A 26,923-nucleotide genomic window follows, 5' to 3' on the forward strand; every position below is an offset into this window, starting at 1 on the left:
GACTGTGCCAGACCCATTTGAAGAGTTTTTCTATTACCTTCCCAGAAAAGAGAAACCACAGCAACAACTTTTGGAAGCAGAAATATGTTTGATATTGTGCTATGGTTTTTGCTTCTCTGTTCTGAGATTGCTGTAGTTATGGTTTCAATGTTCTTCCTTTTTCAAGGTGTCATTTCAGATAGCCACTTAGTTTGGCTAACTGACCCAATGAAAGATTTCAACAAGGGGGATACAGTCATGATTGCAGACCGAAGGCTTCTTGTTATCTGTGCTTTTGCCCCTATGAGGGCACTGCTGTCGTACTGTAGGGACTGGTCAGTATCTACAGTGTCTGCATAGATCTCTCTCAAAGTATAGGTGGGGCTGGTAGCACTGCCTATTACGATTGCCAGACACTTCCCAGTATAAGATCCTGTTTCAGTTGATTATAACTTTACCAAACTGTAACTGTTTGGGCTGAAATTGTCCATGCTGGGTGTCTGTCTCAGGCGGCTATTTCTTCTTTCTTGACAATTTCAGCCAAAATGGTTTAACAGTTTCAAGAATGACACTAGAGAAAAATGTTTTGTCTGTGTCAACATTCTGATGACCTTTTTGTTGAACAGCTCTAGCATCCCCACGCTTTGGAGCAGGGACTCAAAATTTGGCAAGGGGTGGCCTTTATGTCAGGGATGTGTCTTCTGCTGTCCCAGAGGTTCCGCCCAAGTTTTGAGTACCCTCAGTAGAGACTTCTTAGATTTTAGTAACAAAATTCTCTGCAGATACCATTCTCACTGAGCATGGGGCATTTGCCAGGTGCATGGGGACAGTTAGCATGCTTAGCTTCTCAGAGCTCCTAGTACTGACCAGCCTCCATATGCACCAGCCCCACAGAGCAACTGAGCATCTTGTCATGGCTTCTAAGTGTGACCATACTGCCGATGTGTCATCCCCATAGTGTGACTGAGCATGTTCCAGCCCTTGCTATGGAAGGCTCAGAAGGACTTTGCCTGTAATGGCTGTTCTGGACTGTGGTGCAGCTAGGCACTGGAACAAATAGGCATCCAGCAATTCTCCAGGAAGAGCCATAATTTTGGAGTTTAATATACGCATCCACATCATACACCTTTTGAAAGCTTATTTTAATGTATGTTTAGATGAGGTATGATGTGAAGCTATCACGTGGTACTGTAAGCCTGTAGGTGAGAGGAAACAATGATACCCAAAATGAGAAGGTGTCACATTTTTGCACCATTTCAGAAACACTGCAACATGGCTATGACTACAGTTTTTACTGTTTAAGTTAAAATTAACTCTGTAATGTGGTGTTTGTTGGTCAAAGCTACCACATGACAATGTATTAAAGATTTTTATTGGCTTTGCCAGGGCAAGCTTTTTTTTTCCCTCCAGAAATGACGGAGCTGTTTAGCATGTGACAAAAATGGCAAATATCAACATTTTGCAATATACTAACACGTTGCATATTCTTAATTGTCAAAGTATCTCACAAGTGATTAGAGTTTTTTATATTTTCAATTAAAATTTGCTGATTGACCTGTCTCACACTGAAGGTTGTGCACCAGTAGTAGTACAGTGCATGCCCACAGTTTGCCTTACCTAGTAGGTAGATATAAATGTACGTGAATTTCTAATATAATGCTTCTCCATTTGTAATCTTTGGTACATACCATGGCATCTAGTCAGCCTGATTGAAGGCTTAATTGGTAATTGCTTATGCATGCTGTACTAGCCTTTGAAGTATTCTAGAAACTAGATTTTTAGTTCAGTGACACTTATGCATATATCAGTATTAGTATTAGAGATAATACATAGTTTTTGCATATTCATAATATGAAGTTATGAGAGAAAAAAGTGGCTTAACAAGAAATAGTGAAGACAAAGTCCACAAACAAGTCCTTGCCTCTATACTGAAGAGGAATGAAGGGCATGTTATAGCTCTTATCAACCATGTCATCAACAATATGACCAACCCATTTGACACTGAATCACATCCAGATGTGCTTATCAACATGTCTATTGGACTTCATGTAACATCAGATGTACAAGGGTCTCTACTGAAAATAGCAGATATTGGTGAAGAGCAAATGGAGAGATTTATGAGAGGTGCTCTTGATTCTGACAGGACACATAGATTCTTCAGCCCAGGCAAGAAATCGGAAATCATAACATGTGCTCACATGGCCAAGACCACCAAATTTAAATTTAGCAAGTGAGGGACAATCACAGCTTCTGTCAGTCCAGAGAGTGTTTTCCACAGAGCTCTGTCCTTAGCAATATGCAAAGATGATGTTTCAATGGCAACTGTCCTTAGTCATCTAATCCACCAGGACCTCTGCCTATGTCTTCCTTCCATGCTGATGGAACAATGAGCAGAACAGACAAAGATGAATTAGCGCATCAGATGGAAGCTCAAGCTGAAAGAATCGCGGAGCGAAGAGTATGCAACAAAGAAACAGTGTACAACAAAGAGGCCATGGCTGTCATACAAATGAAGGCTGCAGACAAATTCCACACATTCAGTGAATTGGCTGCTGAATCCTCGAAGCAGATCCAAAAAAGACTTGACAAAGCTAACTCTGTAATCAGTCTTTCGCAGATATAACAGTAAATCTGTGAAAACTGCAGAAAGCTGGTGCTAGACAGGATCTAAGGATGAGTGCAAGAGATAACAGGTGATTGGGGGATGCCCTGTGCCTCCATGGAAAAAGTTTCTAACCATGGCATCCAAAAAGCAGTCACTTGTGACTATATGGTTCCTCTGTGAATATATGGTTCAAAATGCACCTCAGTGTAGGAGCTCCCCCAGCACAAACACTCCTTGCTGGGGGCTTTTACAGTGCTCAAGTAGCAAAGTCCAGCACCAGCAGAAACGTTGAAGAAGCCTGAGACTTGTGTGGTATTCAAGAGGAAGCAGACATAAGAATGCTTCTGCATGCTGTATGTGCCAATATGGCTTTTGGGTTTCTTGATGTTAAAGGAACCATAGGAATTAGGTCACCTGATATAGATGTTTTGGTCCTTGCTATTCATTACTTTCCAGAAATGGGAACACACAGATTACATGTGGATTGAAACAGGCACCATTGCCAGCACAACTGACAACCATTGTTTCATACCTGTGCATGCAATTTGTGATACACTTACTCCTGCTGTATACGCATTAACCAGATGTAACTCTGTGTCATCCCTATTTGGTGTGGGGGGGATGTTTAATGTTGTCAAAACAAAAGTAGCTTATTGCTTCAGAGATCTTGCCATGCTCGGGGAGAGTGATGGACAAGCCACAATTCCTGGAGACCCACAGACACCTAAAGTGCAATCTAGCCATGCAAAAGGACAAGTCACTGGCCAAACTTCCCATGTGAGGAGAGTTTTGAAGAGCATGTCAAAAGAACATCTTGGCAAACAAATACTTGGATGTTTTTGCACATATGTAATCCAGATATTGGATCACCATTGCAACATGGATGGAAAAAGGTAGATGATGAACTACTTTTATTCTTCAAGGGACCAATGCCATCTGAGCTTCTACAAGACCTTATTTGGATCTGTACCAGTAGGGGGTTGCTGCACAATCCACTGTGTCTGGAGTCAGAACAAACTTCCCTGCACAGAACTGTGTACATTCCAAGGCAGTGAAGATTGTGATAATCCATGCGTTCTTGGGAGTGATCATAATGATGAGCAAGATAACGATGATGACCACAAATGTCACAGTGCTATTAATTTCAATGACATCTATACACTTTTATTATTAAATTATGACCTCAAAGCATCAGAACCACAAAGAAATATGTTGTCTTAAAATAATACAAAGAACCATTAAACTAACAAACAAATGCAAATGTTTTAAAGTTGTCATCTTAACGTGTTGATGGTGTCATTGTCTATCACCATTTCTATGGTAACAGCACCACTTGACAGCTCTGCATCATACCTCATCTTAAAGTAGACATAATAAGCTTTAAAAAGATGTATTATATGCATGTGTGGAGAGACGATATATTAAGTCAACTAAATCGGTGGTGTCTGCCACTCACCTGAGAGAGCGGGGAGGCTCTCCTGTTCTCTTAATGACCTTCTTGCCAGCACTCAGCAGCGTGGAGGAGGAAGCTGCCTGACTAATGGGGACTGAAAAGAGTAGATTAGAACAAGGAGTCTGGTGAGACTTGAACTGGAGAATGTGTGTGGGAGAAACAGGGACAAGCTTGGCAAGGAGACTGTGAACTCGGGGGAGGGGTGGCTGGAACGGGGAGCTGGAAGAGGAGACACTGGGACTAGGAGTTGGGGTAGGGTGACCGGATGTCCTGTTTTTAAAGGGACAGTCCCATTTTTTTGAGACTTTTTCTTATATAGGCGTATTACCCCCCACCCTGTGTCCTGTTTTTTCACAGCTGTTATCTGGTAACCCTAAACTGGGGAAGAGATTGGGATGGAGCCAGTGAGAGAAATGAGGTTGGGTAGAGGGAGAAAGGTTTGGCTGTGGTAGGGAACTGATATCAGGTGAGGACAGGGGGAAGACTGGGATTGGCTGGATGAGATGAGGTTTGAGAGCCAGTGGGAGAGGGTGGAAGAGAGAGACCAATCAGAAAAGGATACTGGGAGGGGGGAACTGGGACTGACTGAGCAAGGAGACTGGATTTGGAAAGGTGGAGAAATTGAGATTTGAACAGTAAGCCCAGAAAGGGAGACTAGGCTTTGCTGGGCAAGGAGATTGAGATAAGAAGCCTGAGGAATGGACTCTGTGACTGATCTTGCCTGGGACAAAGAGCAAGAGGTGGGGAAGAGACAGGACTGGAGCAGGGATAGGTTGGAGGGGACAAGGAAAGAAGGGATCAACCTGGGGCAGGTAAGCCCACTAGAGCATTCTCCCCACCAGAGCCTGGAATAGAACTCCAAATTCCTCTACCCATTCTGCTGTTGTCAGCAAATACATTGTGCCACTGAGTTTCACATGTATCTCATCCCCGTAGAGCTGGTCCGCACAGAAGATGACAATTTACCACTGCTATCTATTACTTTGTTAGTTCAAGTGGCAGAGGTCTGTGTGTTGGATCTAAAAGTTCCAGCTTTTGCTGAAGACCCATGTGGGTGTCAATGTGATGCCACAACATGGGATTTCTGTTTATTCAGTTTAAAAAAAAAAAACCTAGGAAATTACACATACAAACTATGTTAAAATCTATTAAAATTGCAAAGTGAAGCACTAAAAAGTTGGGAAATGCCAGAATTATGGCTTCCCCCACAACCTTAATTTTTTTCACTGTTGTCTGCACTATGATAGTTTAATTACATGATTACACACCATTTTTTTTTCTTCCACAAGACCCCTGCCTCATTCAGTGCACAGAATAGACCTCCTTGGGGGATGAATCAGGGCTGTGTAGTGTAAAAAACCTATTGTCTGTAGGATCCTTGCCTCATTTGTTGCAGAAGTGGGAAGGTGAGTAGTGAGTGAAGCAGGAGATGTCAGGAAAAAAGAATGATGTCCTGGTTAAGGCAGTAGAATGCTGCCCTGGAGAACTGGAGTCTATCCCTGCTTATGACACAGAATTTCTCACTTAAGCTAAACTTTCCAAAGATGGTCACTAATTGTTTATTCATCACTTTCTGGGGTATTCAGCTTGATACCCTGGAATCTGATTTGTAGAAGTGCTGAGCACTTACTCCCACAGGTGAAGTCAGTGGGAGCTATGCATATTAAGTGCTATAAAATGCTAAATACTCTGAAAAATCAGGTTCTAGGCATCTCTGATTGGACGCTCAAAATTAGTAGTAACTTTTGACTGTAATCTCTGTGCCTCAGCTCCCTATCTATAAAATGGGGATATCTTCTCACAGTAGTGTTGCGAGGAGGGGTTAAATTGAATTAGTATTTGTGAAGCACTCGACTGCTACAGTGATAAGCACCAGAGAAAAGTCCATGATGAAATTTGATAATTCTGTCTTCAGAGTGGAGTTTGAATAATGTGTAGTAAATAAGGCCTGGGGCCACACACTGAAAAAGGAGTATAAAACAAATATTTTAATAGCTGCTCATTAAGTGAGCACTGTCCATCCTGTGCACTAAATGAGACAAGAATCCTGTGGGGGAAAAAAAAACCGTATGTGGTCATGTAATTAAAGACTCTATCACGGGGTAGGCAACCTATGGCATGTGTGCCGAAGGCGGCATGCAAGCTGATTTTCAGTGGCACTCACACTTCCTGGGTCCTGGCCAGTGGTCTGGGGGGCTCTGCATTTTAATTTAATTTTAAATGAAGCTTCCTAAAAATTTTAAAAACCTTATTTACTTTACATACAACAATAGTTTAGTTATATATTATAGACTTATAGAAAGAGACCTTCTAAAAATGTTAAAATATATTACCAGAACGCAAAACCTTAAATTAGAGTGAATAAATGAAGACTCGGCACACCGCTTCTGAAAGGTTGCTGACCCTGCTCTATCATAACACATATGCACAAAGGGGCCAAGATTGCATAGGCAACCTTAATTCTGGCATATTCTAATCTCTGAGTGCTTCAGTTTGCAACCTTAATATTGTTTTAGTGTCATTTTCTATAGTGTATAGTAAAATTATATATAGAATGGGTGAAATCCTGGCTCCAATGTGGTCAGTGGGAGTTTTATCATTGACTTCAATGGAACCAGGATTTCACCTAATATTTTACCTGAGCAGGAAAGACCAGGAAATTGTTTGTGATTTGTAATCAATAACATATGTTACATGCAGAACTTATTTAAACCTTATCTGCACTCTGCTCACTAATCCATCTCCACCAGCCTATCTTTAACATTCCAAACCAGTAAAAAGCTTTCAAACAACCCACAGTGGGGGAGAAAAACTGCCTCAATGGTTTATTTTTTCCACAAATAATATATTTTTTTTTTCTCTCTCCATTTTACATCCAGCCCATAAAAAAGTATACAGGCCCAGCACTGGTAGTAGTCTAATATGTGAACTAAATTAATCTAATTTCACAGGCCATGAAGGTAAAAATGACTTATGTCATTGGAGAGCTGTGACTCCCCCTTTCCTAGTGGTATATGACGCTTGTTTCTAGTCTTGACAGCTCACCACGTGTGAGTAATGTGGCCATTACAAATCTATGCCATAATGCCTTTTTGTAAGTCTAATGTTATTGCTTTTGCAGCATACAAAATAAAACATTGTAAAACAATACTTATGAAACTACCCAAGCGAAGAGAGACAAAAAACAAACAAAAACATTCTGAACATAATTATAAATCCTAATGTGGTCAGAACCTTGGAAGTAATTCTCTCTTTAACATCATGTAAGATTGGGGGTAGGGGAGAGTCAAGCAATGATATAAAAGCAGGCCTTTTAGAACTTCAATTGTGCACTAAGAATCAGTTTTAAACTAATAGGGCTGTTAAAGGTTCCTTGCAAAATGTTTATAAAAAGTTGGGCTTCTTCACTTTTTTTTTCTTTTTGCTTCTTTATAATGTATAATGAAGGCCTGACAGGTTGTGTGAGCTTTTAAAAGTTGGTGGGTTTTTTTGTTTTCTTTTAAACTTGGAAATACCAGGACACCAAGTTTGGGGGCAGTGATCTTAGAGCATGTGTATTGTGAGTTACTGCACCTGCTTGAAGGGGGGAAGGAGAGAAAGGAGATCTATTTATTTACAAAAACTTCTTTTCTCCTAAATGTTCATTACTTATTGAAATTACACAAAGGATCAGCAGAATCAAAGTGAAGTCACAGAGTTGACTGATCTATTTTCAGTCTGTTGGCTTTTGTGATGTCATAATTGCATGAGTTTTCCAGTAATTACAGTGTCTTCCGGGGCTGATAAGAACTGAATTTCTAATTCAGAAAAACAAAAACATTTAGGCACTCTTTAAATAAACAGAGGAAAGGGAGCAAACAAAGTTTTTTTTATTTTTTTCTTTGCTGGTTACTTAGGGATAGTGATATATTGTTAATTAGACCCAATTTAGCCACTTTTGGAGTGTAAGTGATTGTCCTTAACACGGCTCAGTGTTTCTATTATATCTTGTCAGGATTCTTTAATTGTGCTGCAAAGCCAATAGGGAAGACAGTTCTGCACAAAATGCTGGACTCCACAATTCATTGCAGATGTCAAAGGTTGTATCTCCATAAGGAGTGCTAACCCTCATATGAACTCCTTAGCAGTATCCCTGTAACATCTATGCACACAATTGCCGTAAAGAGTGCATAGGTTAGGATTGCATTTGCTGTATGCAAGTCTACACATCCTGTCAGTCTCCAGTCAGTACTGCACCAGAATAGACAGCAAGCACTGGCATAACAGTTGCAATGGTACAATCAGTCCTGCTATTAGCATCCTGTTGTGTAGCTTGCCTCACCAACCCGATGTAAACTTCTTGGAACTGGCCACCATGAGGCACCAAGGTTTGCATCATCATACAGAGATAGCCTTTTATATTCAGGTAAAGACAGTGATGCTTATGTTACAACCATGTGAGTCTATGTGCTAAGTTAACTACAAAAGCGACAGCTACCCCCAAAGACATTTTAAAGTGGTTTTTTTTAAATAAGTACAGAAAAGAACATGTTAAACACTTACGACATTTCAATTTTTAAATATTTTCAACTTTGACTGAATTACACTCCTAAATTTGTTACTGAGAAGTTAAGTAATACATCTTCAGATGGGTCCAATACAGTTTTTCCACATATAGCTTTTCCTGTGTTGAATGAAAGAGCATTTTCTGAATTGAAAAGTGTAATTTGGAAGAAATTTGGACCAAACTGCTTTCAATTTTTTTTAATTTAACTGGTAAATATTACATATTGGTTGAATATGAGTAATAATTTTCATAAGCTAACCAACTTTCAAGGCAAGGGAGCACTGTAATCTTAATTATAATTAATACAAAAAACTGCCCACTCCAATTTTAATTAATTGTTTTAGCTTTTTTTTTTTTATTTTGCAATCCACAGCCCTTGTTCTGTAAATGTGCATGTAACTAATTTTACTCCTGTTGAGTAGTTCCACTGATAAGTGCACAAGGGCTTGCAGGATTTGGGTCTTTAACCACAATCTTGCAAAAATATATCATATGCAAGTGAGTAAATGTTTGTACTATTGAGTTTCCTAAGTAAAAGAATGGTAAGTTGCAAAATGCATATACCTATTCAAAGATCATAAACCGGTTGATTGAGAAAGATAGCAACAAGAACACTGTCAACAAAACAAGTCACATCACTGCTAGATGTTAACAATGGCTATGGGAATACTGTAAGTATTAGCCAAGATGGTCAGGGATGCAACCACATGCCCCAGGTGTCCCTAACCTCTGACTGCCAGAAACTGCAACTGGAAAACTGAGGATGGATCCTGTTCTGTTCACTCGCTGAGTTATCTGGCACCAGCCACTGTCAGAAGAAGACAAGATACTGGCCTGGATGCCCAGGGGTCTGCACAGGCATTTAAATTTGACTGCTTTTGGAGAGGTACGTTAAAAACATGATGTTATGAGGAAGTACTGTACACCAGGGCTTCCCAGAGGGAAGGGCAAGTGTGGCAATTTACCCGGGCCCCGCGAGCCGCTCTGGGTTTTCGGCGGCACTTCGGCGGCGGACCCTTCACGTGCTCCCGGTCTTTGGCGGCGTGTCCTTCAGTGCAGCCGAAGACTCGGAGGGAGTGAAGAACCCGCCACTGAAGTGCTGCCGAAGCCTCGGAGCGCCACCTGGTGAGTACAGGCGCCACAAGCGGCGGGAAAAAAAAAAGCCTGCAATCAGCAGCACTTAGGCTGCTCTACCACTGCGGCTTCATTCTTCAGTGGCAATTCAGGGCTGGGTCCTTCCCTCCAAGAGGGACCTGCCACTGAATTGCTGCCAAAGACCTGGTCCTGCCCCAGGCCCCCTGAATCCTCTGGGTGGCCCTGCTGTACACCCTCACTATAATAAAGCCTTGGCACTCCAAGCCATTTGGCCATTATAGCCAGGGATTCATTATAGCAAAAGAGGGAGGGGGGAACAGCTCCCTTGGCCACAGGGGGAGCTCAGCGCCACTGGCTGCCGGGGTGAGTGGGCCAGAAGAGCTCACTCTACAGCTCCCCCGTGGCCCTGAGGCAAGAGGAGCTCTGTGCTCCTGCCTGTCCCCACTTATACACACACCCTTGGCTACCTGGGCCCTTTCTCTGACCTGACTCAGTAGGTTCTTAAGCTGTGGTCCAGACCCATGATAAATCAATGATCATTAATCAAATGCCTGATATTTTGTTGATTTCCATTTTGGTTGATGTAAGGCTTTATTGCATGATGTCACTGCATGGGATGTCTGCAGAAGAGTGAGGGGGGATTTGATAGCTACCTTCAACTACCTGAAGTGGGGGGACTCCAAAGAGGATGGAGCTAGTGGTGGTTCTTAGTGGTGGCAGATGACAGAACAAGAAGCAATGGTCTCAAGTTGCAGTGCAGGAGGCCTAGGTCGGATATTAGGAAACACTATTTCAGTAGGAAGGTGGTGAAGCACTGGAATGAGTTACCTAGGGAGGTGGTGGACTCTCCATCCTTCCAGGTTTTTAAGGCCTGGCTTGACAGAGTCCTGGCTAGGATGATTTAGTTGCTGTTGGTCCTGCTTTGAGCAGCAGGTTGGACTAGATCTTCTATTCTGTTTGCAGGAAATATGAAACACCTCGCCCCCCACCCTGGTTTCTTCATGTCACTCATTACCGCCACGCTGCATGTTTTGCTTTTTCACCCTGGTGCCCAGCTCAAGTGAAAAATCAACCGCACGTTCCCCCAAAGCAGAAGAAGCGGGCACCCCCCGGGCTATGCCGCTGACTGCAGCACGGCTTATTTCGCGTGCAGGGCGGAACCCGCCGGACCGCTCGCGTGGCTGCCGCCGCCCGCCGGCCCCTCCCATTGCCCAATCCGGCCCTAGGGTCTCCCCTTGCCGCCCGGCCGCGTTCCCTGGCGCCTCCCGCTCGTCCCGTGGCGCGGGGGCTGGGCACAGCCAGGGGCGCTGGGGGGCGGCGGCGCTGGCCGGACCCGGGAGCGGCTCGTCTCACTGCGCCCGGGCCACCTCGCAAGCGGTGAGTGCCGCCCCCGACAGGGCAGGGCGGGGGCTAGTGCGAGCCCCGCCGCGGAATAACCGCGCTGGGGAGGCCGAGTCCCGGGGCAGTGCGGCTCCCGCCCACACGTGGGCAACCGGGGGGTGGGCTCCTGGGACCAGCCTCAGAGAAGTGGGGACGCGACGGCGCTTCTGTGGCTAAATCCCCCACGCTGGGTCGCGGCCAGGACGCGAATATTTATCAGGGGAGGGTCTGATGCCATTCACCCGCCTCCAGCCCCCATTAATAAGCTTATTGCAGCTACATGCTGGTGCTAAGCGGGCGGATTTGAAACAGCCGAGAGATCGCCTTCGGGTGCCTGTCCTTTCTATTCCCACTTGATTCGCTGCCTTTCTTAAAGTCGCCTCCCCAAACAGTGCATCTGGCTGAATTTCATGTGTTGCACAGGAATAAGGCTGCAGTTCATTTTCAAATTTAGTTAAACAATGTTTGACTTATTCTGCCATTCAGAAACCAGGATTCTGCATTTTTGTGCTGCCATTCATCTCAAAGAGTCCCAAAGCAGCTAACAGCACGAACCATAGGGTGGGATTATTTCTTGCGCCACTGAGATGCAGCGAGCTCTGGGGTGCAGCACAGCTGCTATTAGTATTTTTAAAAACTAGTCCTCACCATATTCTAGTTTAACTGAAATCTACAGTGACATCCCTCTCCTCTTACCCTCCCTGCTCTTACAATTTTCCTTTAAACTTGAATCACCCATAGAGTTTCTCTTTGTTCTAAATAAATAAATTTCTGCAATCTGGACTCTTGTGGGTGTGAAGGGAAGCTCATGCTGCCTCCATGTGAGACACTTGAGTTACCATTGATGACGTTTCCTGCAAATTGTACTTTTGTAAGTGGTATGGGGTGAGCGGTTGCTCCCTCTCTCCCACACTATTAGCAGTAGGTTTCATCCAAACTTACAGACGGGGCAGGAGCAGAGGTTTAGGGTAAGATCCATGAAGGGATACCGGTATTGCAGCACTGAGCACCTTGGTGCCTAGAAAATCACAAGGACAATGCTGTAATCCACAAAGACTGAGTTAGGCACCCTTAGGCTTCCTATGCAATGAAAGGGGAGAGAAATAGGCACCAGAGAATGGTGATCTGTGAAGCCAGCATGCTAGCTGCCTATTCTAACCAAAGGGAGACACCGGTAAGGAGAGGGGAGTGGTGTTAAGTGCCAACTTTCAGTCAGAGATAGTGCTCAAGTCCAGGCTCCATGGAGGCACCTTGTACCTTGACTAGTGATCCACAAACTGGGCAAGAGAAGAGGCCACTTGGCTGCCTAAGTTGCATGAAAGAAAACAGAAGGACCACCGCCATTATAACCTTTTGCCTAGTGGATAGGGTGCTCATCAGGTAGGGGGACCCCTGCTTCAAGCCCCACATCCTCCTCATGAGGCAAAGGGGCTCAGCCAACTATCAGGTCAGTGCTCTAACCACAAGATTATGGGATATTCTAATGGGGGGAGGGGTTTCTTAATCTCTGCTGTTGATGTGGTATCACTTGAATTAAACAATGGAATATGTAAATATTAATTGGGCCAGAGAGAGAGCGTTTGAACCATTCTATAGCCTGGTGGATCGGACGCTTCCCTGAGCAAAGGTTCAGATCCTTTTTCCCCATCAGGCAGAAGTGGGGACTTGAATGGGGGTTTCCTACATCTTGGGCCCTAACCTTATGCACTAGATTAAAGATTATAAAGGAGGTTGTCTTCCTAACCTGTTCCCTCCTGCCATGCCACAGCTATTTTGTGTGAATTTGTCTGAGGGGGCCAGTCTGGTAGGTATGCTCAGAGGCCACCTACTGGACAGTCCCCTGCCCTTGACTAGGGCAGCTGAATGTGTACCTTGGGTTGTTAATCGCTCTGGGGCACAGGCGGGAGACAGATGTCCAGGTGCCTATTATGGGGCAGCAGTGTGTGTGTGTGTGTGTGCGCTCAGGCAGGAGGTGGGCCTCTTGGTACTGTAGTGCGCATGCCTAGAGGAAAAACATAGGTGCTGAGAGAGTTTATGTGCCTACAGTGTTAGGCGGTAGCTGAGCAGGAGGTTTGTGAATCACACTGGTGCCTAAAAATGGGACTTATGCATCTAAGTACCTTTGTAAATCCCACCCTTAGAGCATGCACACATCATGGAGGAGGAGTTAACTGCTGGTCAAACCCAAATTAAGTTCCAGACGGATAGCTATTCAGCAATTTTCATGGACTCGAGGAGAAGGCAGGCACACTATGGAATGTGGCTGCTTCCCTTCTTCCTTCTGCTCTGAGCTGTAACGTTCCTACCAGATGGAGGGGTTTGTGAGGTGTCTGTGAGGAAAGGATTGAAAGCAGCAGGACTGCTACTCCCCACCCCTCTCCAGAGTTTGATCCCTAATGGGCCATATTTTCTACTCTCTGCATCAGAGTGGCGGGTAGCACATTTAAAAGGAAGGCTATGCAGCTTCTCCATTGAAAATCATGGAGAAAATTGGCAATTAAATTGGAAGTGGTCTAAAGATTTCATAACTCTGTGTAACACTATGCTAGCTGGTGGAGGGTGGGTAATATTAATGGCTTTTCATGGGAGTCAAGGTGCAGGAGTAATGGCACGAGGTCTGTATATCTCCCATAAAGATAGTAGTAAGTCCCGGAATCAATTTTTCTGAATTGGCAATGACCTGTCCAAAAAAAAAAAAAAAATCCTTATCTGGAAAAGTAATGCTTCAGAGTGTGTTCATTTACCTAGTATTTACTTTTAAAGACAACATAATTTACTGAGGCAGTTGACTTGTATTCTACTTGCTAAGCAATTTCACAATAAATAGATTTTATTTATGATTTAAATAATAAGATGTCAGTTTGTAATATAAAGCTTTGTAAATATGTTTAACGTTGGCTTTGAAATTTGGCTAATATAATTAGATGTAGTAATATTGTCCTTTATTTATACTGTTTTGTTTTCCTTCCGTTTCATAACAGACTGGTAGTGAAATTGTAATAGGACATGGCAACCAGCTTACAACTTTATAAGAAGAGTACATTTCCTCCTCTTCTGAATATTTATCAGCTGCCGCATTTCAGGAATCAGGTAATCATTTTAAAAGATGTTGAAGTTGTGAGTGAAATACTTCTTTAAAACGTGAGAAGTATTTGCATTCTGGGAGAATGTCTTTATGTACTCAAAACATGCAGAAGATGTGCAGTAACAGATGGTTCAGCAAATGAACCTGGCCCCCTGATTGGCCGAAGACTCCAGCAGGCTCATTCTTAAACCCTACAGCAGGACTGGTTTCCGGCTTCTCAGCAGCATTCCACATTCTGTAGCAGGACAGTTTCTGGTCCTGCTTCCTGCTCTCATCTTCTTCCTTGCCTCTGTCCCTGGCTCCTGTTCCTAGTTTCCTCCCTCTGGCTCTTGCCCTGCTTTGGTTTATACTCTGACTCTGATTCTTGGCTCCTGATGCCTGGCTCTCGCTGGGCTTGGTAACTCAGCTCCTGATTGGGGCTCTGGTCACTAGACCTGGTCACCTGCTCCAACATTAGGTCAGTCTCCTGCCCTGACCGTTAGGCAAGACTGCACACGGCCCAGCCCTTAACATGAAGAAAGTCTTTCCTGGAACACAACAAAAAACCCATCTCATTTGAATAACTGTCCAGGAATCAGAAATGCACTACTAGACACTATTGTGTGACTATCCACCCAGAAACCATAGAACAATAATAAAATAGCAGTTACCAAAATACAAAGAGTGAAATTCAGTGCCCTAAAAATCTGAATAGAAACTGAACAAGGAAACTGCTAAAGAGAGGAAAAAAGACGTGATTGTTCAGGGCTTTGGAAGCCACACTGGGGAAGAAAAATGCATGATGAAGCAATAATGCTTTATAAAGTTGCAGAATGTAATGCCCCAAACCAGTTCAGTTTCCCTAAATAAATAACTGATAAAGCAATTAAACTGTTTCCATGAGTTAAATGTTTGCCTTGTAATGTTACTTTGCACTTCTATAGAGCTTTTCATATGAGGATCTGAAAATGTTTTACACCTTTCATTGAATTAAGCCTCACAAACTTCCCTGTGAGTGAGGGAAGTATTATCCTCATTTTAGCGCTAAGAAAAATTGTTAATCTGAGTGACTCACCCAAGGTCACACAGTATGTCAGTGGCAGAGACAAAAAGAGAACCCAATTCTCTTAACACCTGTTCCCTGCTCTGACACTAAATAACCCTACGTTCCCCCACCTAGGAATCACCAATCAAAAAGAGAAATATTATGGGTAGAAGTACGAAAGACCTAGTAACTCTACCAGTAACTAGTTAATTTAGCAATTAAACAGAAGAGTCTGCAAGGTTGTGCTATAAATCAGTCTGCTATCTTGCATCCAGTTGAGTTGAATATACTTTTTCCTTGTCCTGGGTTCCCCACGTAAGAGTTTGATCTACATTCAGCGTTTTTGCCCTGAATTATTTTGAGTTTGTGTTTAATGGGAACAGAACTATTGTTACTAATAATGCACCTGCCTACTTTCACCATTATTTGATATTCAGTCCCACTCAACTAATTTTTTTTGTGCCTATCTATCAAAAATATACCAAAAACTAATGTTTAGGTTGTTGCCAAGAAAGCTGTGGGTATGCAGGTGTGTGAATGTTTCTTTGCTCCCATCCTTGCCTTCCATAGTTAAGCAGAGAGTTTCAGTTTTGCTCTCTGTTCATTTGAAGAAGCGTAGCTACGCTGAATCTCTTCTGAAGGGGGAAGAGAATATGGTTTTCCTGTTCCTGTTTTAAGGTTTCTGGAATTTGTCACACACAACTTTCAGTTTATCTACTACAGTTAATAGAAAAATTTAGAAAATAAGGCCTTGTCTTGAGTCTCAGAAAAATTCACCGTCCCCTTTATAGTTGGTCACCTTCAAACTAAGAAAAAGGAGTATACTGTAAGTACAAAGAGAGATGAAAGCAGTAGCTTGTTGGTGTACTTCACATGTAATATTGCCATAGTAACAAAGTGGTAAATACAGCCATTCATCACAGAATGCTGAGCTAAAACAGACGCTATGCGTATTTACTGTAATAAAAGTAAAATGTAGGATGTTAAGGTCTCCATGATGAGCTAAGGAAAAACAGGTCTCCCTTATATGGCCCATTCTATATGTCAGGAGTTAAGTGCCTCTGTACATTATGTGAGGGTAATTAGGGCATTCAGCAGACATTTGTAGAGCTATCAGTCACAGTATTATATCTTCAACATGAAAGCCATGCTGAGCTGCGAAGTTCAGTCACAGATAATGTATTCTGACATTTAATTTATATGAGTATATCAAGTGTCTCCCTTCTACGCATTCTTCTGCTTATTTTGTTTCTATAAGATCACTGTCTGTTGTTGTGTAAATATTTGTACTACAGTAATGCCCAGAGGTCCCAGTCAGGATCCATTGTGTAAAGTGTATGTGCATTATAGATGGAGCTGGTAGTGCTGACAATTAATTAAGGTTGCCCAATGCTTTCCATTATAAGACTCTTATTTTCAATTGCTTGAAACCTTGCCAAATTTTAACCATGTCAGCTGAAGTTTTTCTTGTGGGGTGTCAGTCACAAGCTAAATATTTTTGGAAAGTTTCAGTAAAAATGGTTCAGCCATTTCAAGAATGAGGTTAGAGAAAAATGGTTTTTTGCCCATGTTAAAAAATATTCACACCCATTTTGTTGAGAAGCTTTAGCACCTCCATGCTTTGGAGCAGGTACTTGACATTTGACAGGAGGGTTGACTTTGTGTCAGGGGTTTGGCTTTGCTGTTCTTGTGGAAAAACTGCCTCTAGTTGATCAAACTATAAGCCTTAGAAACACCTCATTTCACATATGCTGAATAGTCTCTTGTACGATTTTCACGGTTAAATTCCCTGAAGATTCCATCTGCATGGAACATGCTCCAGCCTGGGGCTGCAGGGGATGAGTATGACTTTCTCTGGAGGGAGACTGTGACTCCTGTTCTCTCTGCGCTCCCACAGCTGGTAACCAGGCAGTGAGGAGGAGGAGGCTGGTTGACTGGACTAGAATACAAAAGGAGCAAGAGTCAGACTTGGGGAGGTGGCAATGTCGGGAGTAAATGGGGACAAGAAGCCTGGAGAGAATGGGTGGAGGTGACTGGGATGAAGAGTTGGGGAAGGCAGGAGACTGGAGTGAGGAGCCTAACAGGGGAGTGAGGAAGAGCTAGGATGGGAAAAGGAACAAGCTGGAGGGGAGAAGGGAGTCAGGCTTGCAAGGGAACAGAGGTAGATGGGTTTCTAACCATTCGAATATCTACCCCTCAGAACCTGGAATAGACCCCCTGCATTCCTGAATGTCACCATTCCCCTGTCAGCAAATATTGGTGAACCCCACTGGCAAAGTGTGTGCCATCCCCCTCTAGTGGCTTGGTCCTTAGAGGATAACAGCCTACTACTGCTACCAGTTATGCTAGTATCTATAATGGAAGAGGTCTTTGTAGTGGATCTAAAGGTTCGAACCCTGCTGATGACCCATGTGGGTGTCAATATGATGTCACATGATAGAATTGGTTTCTTCAATTTGCTTTATTTAAAAAACTGAGGACAGTACACACATAAAGTTTGCAAACTCAAGCACTCAAAAGTTAGGAAATGCCAGAATTAAGGTTTCTTGTACAACCTTAACCTTAATTGGCCTCCTTGCACATACACTTAGTGTTAGTATTTAAATACATGATGACACACTAATTTTCTCTCTGGATGACTGCCTCATTTAGTGCACAGATTGACCAGTACTGGGGATGAATCAGGGTTTTGTAGAGAAGGAGGCTCTTGGGTCCTGCCATGAACATTTTTACCACAGCTCCCTCGCCCAGTGATAGGAAATTCTAGCAACAATTTTTGCATGCAGTTTGCTGAGTAGTGTGCTCAGTTCCCTCTAAGCTGCATGACTGTGCAGCAGGCTATCTAGGGCCATGCAGGCGGGAAGAGATTCATCTGCCCTGGCCTGTGGCGGGGGGAGAGAGCTGGGGGGAGTCTGTCCCAGTCACAGCCCCAGGGCAGCCTGCACCCCAAACCCGTGATCCCTGGCCCCACCCCAGAGACCTCATCCCCAGCTGGAGTCCTCACCCTTTGCACCCCAACCTTCTGCCCCAGCCCAGAGCCCACCTCCCATGCCCCAAACCCCTCATCCCCAGCCCCACCCCAGAGACCTCACCCCAGAGACCTCACCCCCCTCCCATACTCCAAACCCCTCATCCCCAGCCCCACCCCAGAGACCGCACCCCCTGCATCCCAACCCTGCACCCCCTCCCACACTCCGAATCCCTCGGCCCCACCTTTGCCACACATCAGTTCCATATTGGTGCACACAACAAAATTCATTCTACACATGGATGTAAAAAATTAGAGGGAACATTGCTGGTGTGTATTGAGAATAGGTTTTTGAAACTATTAAGCTACTTGCTAGCATATCACTGGTTATATCATATGCAGAATTATTGTGGTATTATTGTACTAGACTTATGCTTTGATAAAGGGCTTATTATTATGAACTGAGTTGCTTGGTAGAGGGCATTCCTTATAACTTATCTGCTATAGAATTTTGAGACTGGAATAAATAAGGATCATGTGACCCATTCTCTTTTCATTAAATTGAAAAATTGCCCAAGGGACAGTCCCATTGTTTATCTGTAAGCGTTAAATAATTCTTTTGTAAAACTGTGGTATATATGACTTGCAGGGCCAGATTTTCAAAAACAGCCTCTAAATATTTACCTGCAGATGTGTTTGTGCAAAATACTATAGTTATGTGTGAAAGAAGGATGTGTACAGGCAACCCCATAAAAACACCTGACAAATTAGCTTTTGATTTTTTTTTTTCATTCAGAAATGATTGCTGTATAAACTTCAGAGGCTGGGTTGAGGCAAAATTGCAATAAGGTGCTATTTAAGAGCAAGGCACATTGGAAACTCTCTCTAGGGGAAGAGTTACTAGAGGGTGAGAGAGCAGTCGGAGTGAGGGCTGGTCTACACTACGGGGGAAAATCAATCTCAGATACGCAACTTCAGCTACGTGAATAACGTAGCTGAAGTCGAAGTATCTAAGATCGAATTACTCACCATCCTCACGGCGCGGGATCGATGTCCGCAGCTCCCCATATCAACTCCGCAACTCTGTTCGTGTTGGTGGAGTTCCGGAATCGATATAAGCACGTTCGGGGATCGATAGATCGCGTCTAGATGAGACACAATATATCGATCCCCGAGCAATTGATTGCTACTCACCGATACGGCGAGTAGAGAAGACGTAACCTGAGACTTTAGGAAAGGAAAGACCTGTAAGCACTGCAATAAGGAGTATAGCAAGGAAATCTAGTGTGGAGGTACAGCTTGTACCTGCTTTTTTTCTGTTCCTTTTTGGTGCTAGTAAACTCAGATTTGGCTTTCTATCCATTTAGTTCTTGGGTGCTGAGATCTAGATGATGCATTATGCAGTCTGTCTTGAATCTTGCTGTTTGTGTTACGGTGGCATAATACAGTGCAGTAAAGCTGAAATGTGTTCTACAGTACTGTTTACTTTGATACCTTGTTTAAAGTCCATTCATAAGGCAGGCAACACATAACCTAAAACAAACAGTAACAAAAATGTTGTAACCGTAACATTGGGCAATGTTGGTTCATATGGACTCAGTGCAGTATCACATGTACGCTGTGGAGATAGTTCAACAGATAAATAATCAGTTAAAGGAAAGAGCTACATTAATAAACCAAGTGAGTGACACTCATATCTGGTTTAAACAGTGCATTTCCATTGACTTCATATAATTGCAGGTCTGAATTTGGTTTAGGCATGTTAATGTAGCTTTTGTTCCTTTAACTGATTATTCATCTGTTGAAATTTCTCTGTTTATCATGGCGTATATGCTGTGATACTGCACTGTGTATGAATGAATTTTATACAATACCATCATTGCATCATTTATGCTACTTCCTTTCCTTTCCTTCCTCTACAAATTGTTTCCTCACCTGACTGCTTGGAATTGAATCCCACTCAGCTGGCATAGCACAGCGTTTGGAGCCTGTGATAGCACAAAGAAAACTACCTACAGAATAATAGGCATTGCAGCTAAGCAGCCCAAACGAATGACTTTAAAGGGGACCCAAACATTGCTTTGTTAAGTTCACTCCTGGTTATTTAATCACCTGTAGCACTGAGACTTTTGCAGTAATAGATCACCATTTTCCACCCCCCAACCCTCTTGTTCTTGGGCCAAAACTCTAGAAGTGGAGTTTCTTGTTAGGAGATAAATGAGTAGCCACAGACTCATGATAGTCGCTCCTCATTCAGGTTTAGGTATATCGTTCCTATTACAATATTATTTAGTTTATTATCAGTGCCCAGGATTGTGTCAATCACCTTCCAATACAGACAAAAGACAGGCGCTTACATGAAGCTTGTCAATTAATTTCAGACATGCCGCAGCTGGGTGTGTGGGGGGTTACAAGACAACGGATCAGGAGACAGGGAAAGATAGGGCTAACTTAAAAAGATTATACAAATGCTCAATGAAGACAAGTGCACGCTATGATGGAGCAAAGACTTCTTAATTGTCAAAGTTAGACTCAGGACTCACAGTTTGTCAGACCACTCTGTTTTATTAGCTCAGCACTCTGCTAATAACACCCAGATAATGTGAGCACGATGCAAGACACAAACTATCTTATTTATACAGATAAAAGGGCGAGAACTTAACAAGATAACAAAGGAAGCAGAATCTGATAAGTTTACCTGGGCTAGGCATGCATATCTTATTTCCTTACTAACTATTACCGATCTTCCATTAATGTTTTGCCATTAGTGCCATTGTTTATGCCTAATGTTTCTTTTCCTGGCACCTGTATTTCAACATTTCTTATTTCTGCTTAAAGGTACATACAACATTTCTTTAATCCATTCTTATTTTTACAATATAATTCATTCTACTTTCACATTCTAAAATATAATAAAAACAGGAAGTTGGGCACCTAACTGGCCAGTTTCATGTAGGTATGGTGGAAGAGGAAGGCGATGATGTGGCTTTGGGGACCGGCTCTGAAAGGCACTAGTTTTGGGGAGAGGGTGGTAAAAAGCATAGAGACAGTTATGAGAGAAGTGGTCAAACAGGGTGCCTGGGCTGACTTCCTTGGTGGAGCAAAGAGCTTGTAGCTGCATTGAGAAGGTATGGGCTTATCTACACTACTGGCCGGATTGACAGGCAGCGATCAATCCAGCGGGGATCGATTTATTGTGTCTAATATAGATGCAATAAATTGACCGCTGATCACTCTAGCATTAACTGCGGTACTCCACCTCAACGAGACGCACAGGGGAAATCGATGAGAGAGCATTTCCTGTTGACACACTGCAATGAAGATACCATGATAAGTAGATCCAAGTACGTCGACTTCAGCTACGTGAATAACATAGCTGAAGTTGCGTAACTTAGATCGATTTCTCCCCCCTCTGTAGTGTAGACCAACCCTAAGCAAATTAATCTTACATGCTTGGAGAGGAGTAAAGAGCATGTGTTTGGACCGTCACTCAGGCCTGGTCTACACTGGGGGGGTATTGATGTAGTAAGATACGCAACTTCAGCTAACGTATCTTATTCCGACTTACCTCCCCTCCTCACGGCGCGGGATCGATGTCTGCAGCTCCCCTGTCGACTCCACTACCGCCGCTGCCTCCAGTGCCGTTCTGGAGTCGATGGGGAGCGCATTCGGGGATTGATATATTGCGTCTAGATGAGATGCGATATATCGTTCCCCGATAAATCGATCGCTACCTGCCGATACTGCGGGTAGTCTGGACGTACCCTCAATCTCTCTTCAGACATGAGCCATGTGTCACTCAAGGCTGCCCTCGCATGGGAATAGATATGTCTGCATCTGTAATGTAAAGCATGTTTATTCCACTGATTTATTTTTGATAAAGACCTCTGAGCCTTTGAGATCGTGTGCTAATGATTGTCTCAGTTCATGATTCAGGCACCTGGGTTGTAGCCCATCCAAGGCATTGGAAGGCGTCTCCTGTGACACTTTTAAGTTTAGCTCTTCTGTCAGATTTTCTTCTCTCCCTCAAATAGAACTGGCTGCACAGCAATGGCAGTGTTTTATCTCTCCATCTCATTTCTTGCTATAGTTACAGTTGATGAATCTTGCTCGAAGCAAAGTTATGCTCAGTCCAGGCTCTCGCCTTCTCGCTTTTGTTGCAACTGCTGTGCTATGGCAGGCTGCCATTTTTCTGAACTCAGTATTCACACACAGACCTTTCTGCAGGACGGGAATGGCCAGGATTATGCATGTTTGCAGTGTGTCCTTGGTAGCAAGGAATTACTTACAATGCCCGGGGGTTTCTTCCCACTGTGAGCAATGTGCTTATTGAGCTGTACCTTGGTCCCCATCCAAAGAGACAGATTTTTGTAAATAGGAGGAAAATCAATAGTTGGGTTTTTGTTTTTAACATGGATTCTTTTTACATGTAGATCATTCTTCTTTTTCTACATTTTTAGCAAACTTTTTTCTCCTGTGTGCTTTGTGTGTTTTATACAGTAATTTTCACTAACTACCAATATAAATTCAATGCTATCCTGGACATATTACAACCAGCTGTTTCACTGTGGAAGAATATGCAGGGTTGCATAAATGTGGTGGTGGGCTTTTTTTTTTTTTTTTTTTTAATAGTACCAAATTTATATCTGAGGTAACAGTTTCTGATATTGACTTTGGTCTCCTGTCAGCAAAAGAGATGTGTTCACACTGAAGCCCAAACAACGCATTTTCACTGCCTGGAGCACATGCACATAAATATTTAAGAGTACAGCCAACCTGCTATAAAGCTTGTTCTCCTTGCCCTCTCATATTTGAGGAGCAGATTAACTTTTTTTTTTTTTAATTTGATTTATTTTAACCCCCCAGCACTTTAATTATTGCTGTGGGTGCTTCTATCACTTCCAAAACAATTACCATGCAAATCTGGACCTTTTTAAGAGTTGCCTCATACAATGATTGGTTTCTGTTGGGACCAAATTCCCAGGCATATCACCCTTCTGAGGGTTCATTTTATGGAAGTAATATAGGAACATGGTAGGCCCATGACATGGGCCAAGTAAGCCAAGGCTGGGTGATGAACAAACAAGCCACAGGTTTGTGACTTAAGAATAAATGAAGCAAAAAGAGTTTTTCACAGCCCAGAATTGCAGTATAAAATTAAATGTCTTCTTGCAGCCAGAGCTTCAAGATCAAAAACTGAGCTCCTAGAGTAGGCCAGAACAGGCTGAGAGAGACGCCAATACTCACTCGTATTCTATTCACTCTGCAACCAACAGCCTTCACTAACTGCAATTCCAACAAAAATCTCAAGATCAAAGGCTACCAGATCCTCACTTCGAACATGTCTGCTCTTTAAATACTGGGATCCTGATCATTTTCTAGATTTATAGATTCTAAGTCCCAAAGGGATGATGTGATCATCCAGTCTGACCTACTGTATAACACAGACCATAGAACTTCCCCAAAATAATTCCTAGATTTTAAATCAAGATTGATTTTAAAATTGTCTGATGGAAAATCCACCATAGTACTTGGTACATTGCTCCAAATTATGGATACAGCCTGAAAGATACCTAATAAACCAGACAGGTTAGCACAAATAGTGTACATAGTTGTTTAAGGTCAGAGTTAAGGGTAATTGGATACCTCAGTTCTGCCTTTCCGTGCTTCATTTTATTTATTTTGACATAGTTTCCTGGTCCTCTAACATTTATTGTTTGTAAAACCACAATGTTCTAATCAGGCTTAGTTTGAGTAAGGCATTGATATAATCTCACTGCTATATCTCTAGATTAACTTTTCTTTTTCTTGGGGGGGGCCTGTGATTCTTTATTTCTTGTAAGATCTATAAGAATTTATCTGTGGCTGTCATAACCTATTCCCAGATCTGGACCTTAGCGTCCAAAATATGGGGGTTAGCATGAAAACCTCCAAGCTTAGTTACCAGCTTGGACCTGGTAAAGCTGCCACCACCCAAAAAATTAGAGTGTTTTGGGGCACTCTGGTCCCCCCAAAAACCTTCCCTGGGGACCCCAAGACCCAAATTCCTTGAGTCTCACAACAAAGGGGAATAAACCATTTCCCTTCCCTTCTCCCTTCCAGGTATTCCCTCCCTGGGTTCCTGGAGAGATACACAGAAGCAAGCTCCGTGAATCTAAACAGAGGGATTCCACCCTCTCTATTTCCAGTCCTGGAAAACACAAGCACTTCCCTCTTCACCCAGAGGGTATGCAAAGTCAGGCTAGTAAATCTAACACACAGAGATTTCCCCCCCTGACTCCTTCCTCCCACCAATTCCCTGGTGAGTACAGACTCAATTCCCTGGAGTCCCCCCCCCCCCAAAGAAAAACTCCAACAGGTCTTAAAAGAAAGCTTTATGTAAAAAGAAGGGAAAATACATAAAAATGGTCTCTCTGTATTAAGGTGACAAATTCAGGGTCAATTGCTTAAAAGAAATATGAATAGAGAGCTTATTCAAAAAGAATACAATTCAAAACACTCCAGCAACTACATACATGTAAATACAAAAAAAACATATAAATCACTATCTGATCTTTTGTACTTACAACTGGGAAACAGAAGATTAGAAAGGCAGGAAACAGAGATCCTCTCATAGCCGAGAGAGAGAGATAGGCACAAGACCAAGAACAAAGGACTCACACACAAACTTCCCTCCACCCAGATTTGAAAAAGTCTTGTTTCCTGATTGGTCCTCTGGTCAGGTGTTTCCGGTTACTTCTTTCCAGGTGTAAGAGACATTAACCCTTAGCTATCTGTTTATGACAGTGGCACCTTGATATTCCAACATTTTGAGTTTAGAAGAATTTACTAAGTGTGTTGGACCCATCAATGCACATTACAGGTCCCTGGATTTGGACCTTCTGAGTTTTGTATGTGCGTGCGGCTGCATCTAGCAGGCTTTGGGTTCTGGCAGAGATTGTAAAGTATGTATGGGGAACCTTCTACACTTTGCTGGTGCAGCTTGCAAAATCCTGTCTCTGGGGTCAATGATTTAGGACTGCATTAACCCAGGTGCTTGCATGTGTTACTTTCAAGCAGAGCAGAAAAATATATTTTTGATATGAGTTTACATCTCTACCTCCAGTTTCGTGAAGGTGTATGTCTAGTAATTGGGATTAGACTCTGGAGGTAGGTGGGTGGGTGGGTGTACACCATTCAAAATTGCTTTTTTAAAAAAAAGTGAAAACTCCATTAAGTAGATATAGCCATTCATGAGGCCTTTGCACTTGGAGGGGGGCAGTGGGAGATCTGCCAGTGATCTGGTTCAAGCACATACAGTGAAATCAGTAACTGACAGCCATAGAAACAAAGTTCTTATACTGGTTTGTATATATTCTCTGGAATACTTTACTAACCAATATTAATACTAAACAATAACTGAGTGGAAAATATTTATGGATTAAGACTTATAAACAAATTCTCAAGCTGAGCCAAGCATTAGCTCCACACTGCCACAATTCTGAAAGTTTAACTTTTGTATTATTTGACTATTCTTTGATTTCAGTGAAAGAGACCAAGCAAGAGTTCTGTTATGCACTGAAGATGGCATACATATTTTAAAGCCCTTGTTTTTACATTCATATATTTCTGTCCAGAATGACAAAATCTCCAAAAAGATGATGATGAAAAATGACAACGGGAAGAAGGGGAGTAACAAATCATCATTTAGTGATGAAGACAAAGAAGCAGCAATAAAACGGGCCCTGCTAGAACAGGTAATTCCAGCATGATGTTTGCAGATAATTTAAACTGTGTGTAATAATTCCATAGAGTTAGAACATTTGGATTATCAGAACCCAGAGAGCGCTCCATTGTTATCCACATGGCCTGATGGCTCCTCTGGTTGGTAGGGCTCATTCATTCCTTTGGCTGATAAAGGAACTGATGCTGATGTTAATACCCATTTTACCCTTATGTGGTGGTCCATTAATTTCAGTGGCATTGCCCTTGACCTACTTTGGTGTAAATGAGAGAAAAATTGGACCCAATGATCCAATTCTAGTATTAAAAACTCTCCTCAAACCAGAAGACTCATGGGAATTGAGGTAGCTGTAATTACCAGTATACTACTTGGGAGAGTCAGGTTGCTCTTATAACAGATAGATTTTTTTTTTTTTAAAAGCAGCTTGCAGATAAACCAGTGAGTATGGCTTATTAGCTATTTGTAAACTCTTAGGTTAGAATGCTCAGCTGTGTATCAAACTAAAAGTTTAGCTAAAGTAAACATTATATGGACAATATTATTGAATGTTCATTTCATAATATGGCAGTTGCCAGGTACCAACTTGTGGTGTAATGGAAGGCAATTTTTTTCACCTTTATACTGCTGTACATTGCTGTGTAGTTGTGACTTGGCTTGTGCCTCTCTGGTGAGTTTACCACTGCACTTTGTTGGATGAAGCAGAAACTGTCAGGTGTGCGTGTCCTAACTCCAATATTGCTAATGGCTAAAGCAGATTCTCCATTAGTTCAAGTGCCTGGGTGAAGTTCTGAGTGGCCATGGCATGTAGTAGTGTGCCAGTCTTGAAGTCCTAGGAGGTGTCAAAGGAGTGTTACTATATTAAGTTGAAGAGACACTGTCATTGTATGTAAAGCCCCAATTTTCATTGATTTAAAGATGATAAATCTTATAAATATTTTTTGCTTTCTGTAATATCTCCTTGATGGACATCTGTGTACAGACAAAGTAGTATATAACATATATAGATGATGTGGGTTGTTGCATCATATCCCCATACAACTATGATGCTATAATAAGTTCTTTGGG

The 26,923-nt window shown here is 42.6% G+C and overlaps 1 protein-coding gene across 3 annotated transcripts in view; it reads left to right on the forward strand.

The window, feature by feature from the left end:
• The window catches only part of LOC127048963 (uncharacterized), a 118,136-nt gene that overhangs the window by 14,024 nt on the left and 77,189 nt on the right, over positions 1–26,923 (forward strand). Inside the window, exons 1-3 of one of the 3 annotated variants that reach the window (XM_050949119.1) lie at positions 9,264–9,469; positions 14,040–14,148; positions 25,752–25,871. In XM_050949119.1, coding sequence (XP_050805076.1) covers positions 14,065–14,148; positions 25,752–25,871 — 204 coding nt within the window. In that variant the 5' untranslated portion in view covers positions 9,264–9,469; positions 14,040–14,064. Of the gene's footprint in view, positions 1–9,263; positions 9,470–10,997; positions 11,056–14,039; positions 14,149–25,751; positions 25,872–26,923 lie in introns of those variants that run through there. The other 2 variants (XM_050949121.1, XM_050949122.1) reach the window with 2 other exon arrangements.

Source organism: Gopherus flavomarginatus, chromosome 4, assembly GCF_025201925.1.
Source record: "Gopherus flavomarginatus isolate rGopFla2 chromosome 4, rGopFla2.mat.asm, whole genome shotgun sequence".
NCBI classification, from domain to species: Eukaryota; Metazoa; Chordata; order Testudines; family Testudinidae; genus Gopherus; species Gopherus flavomarginatus.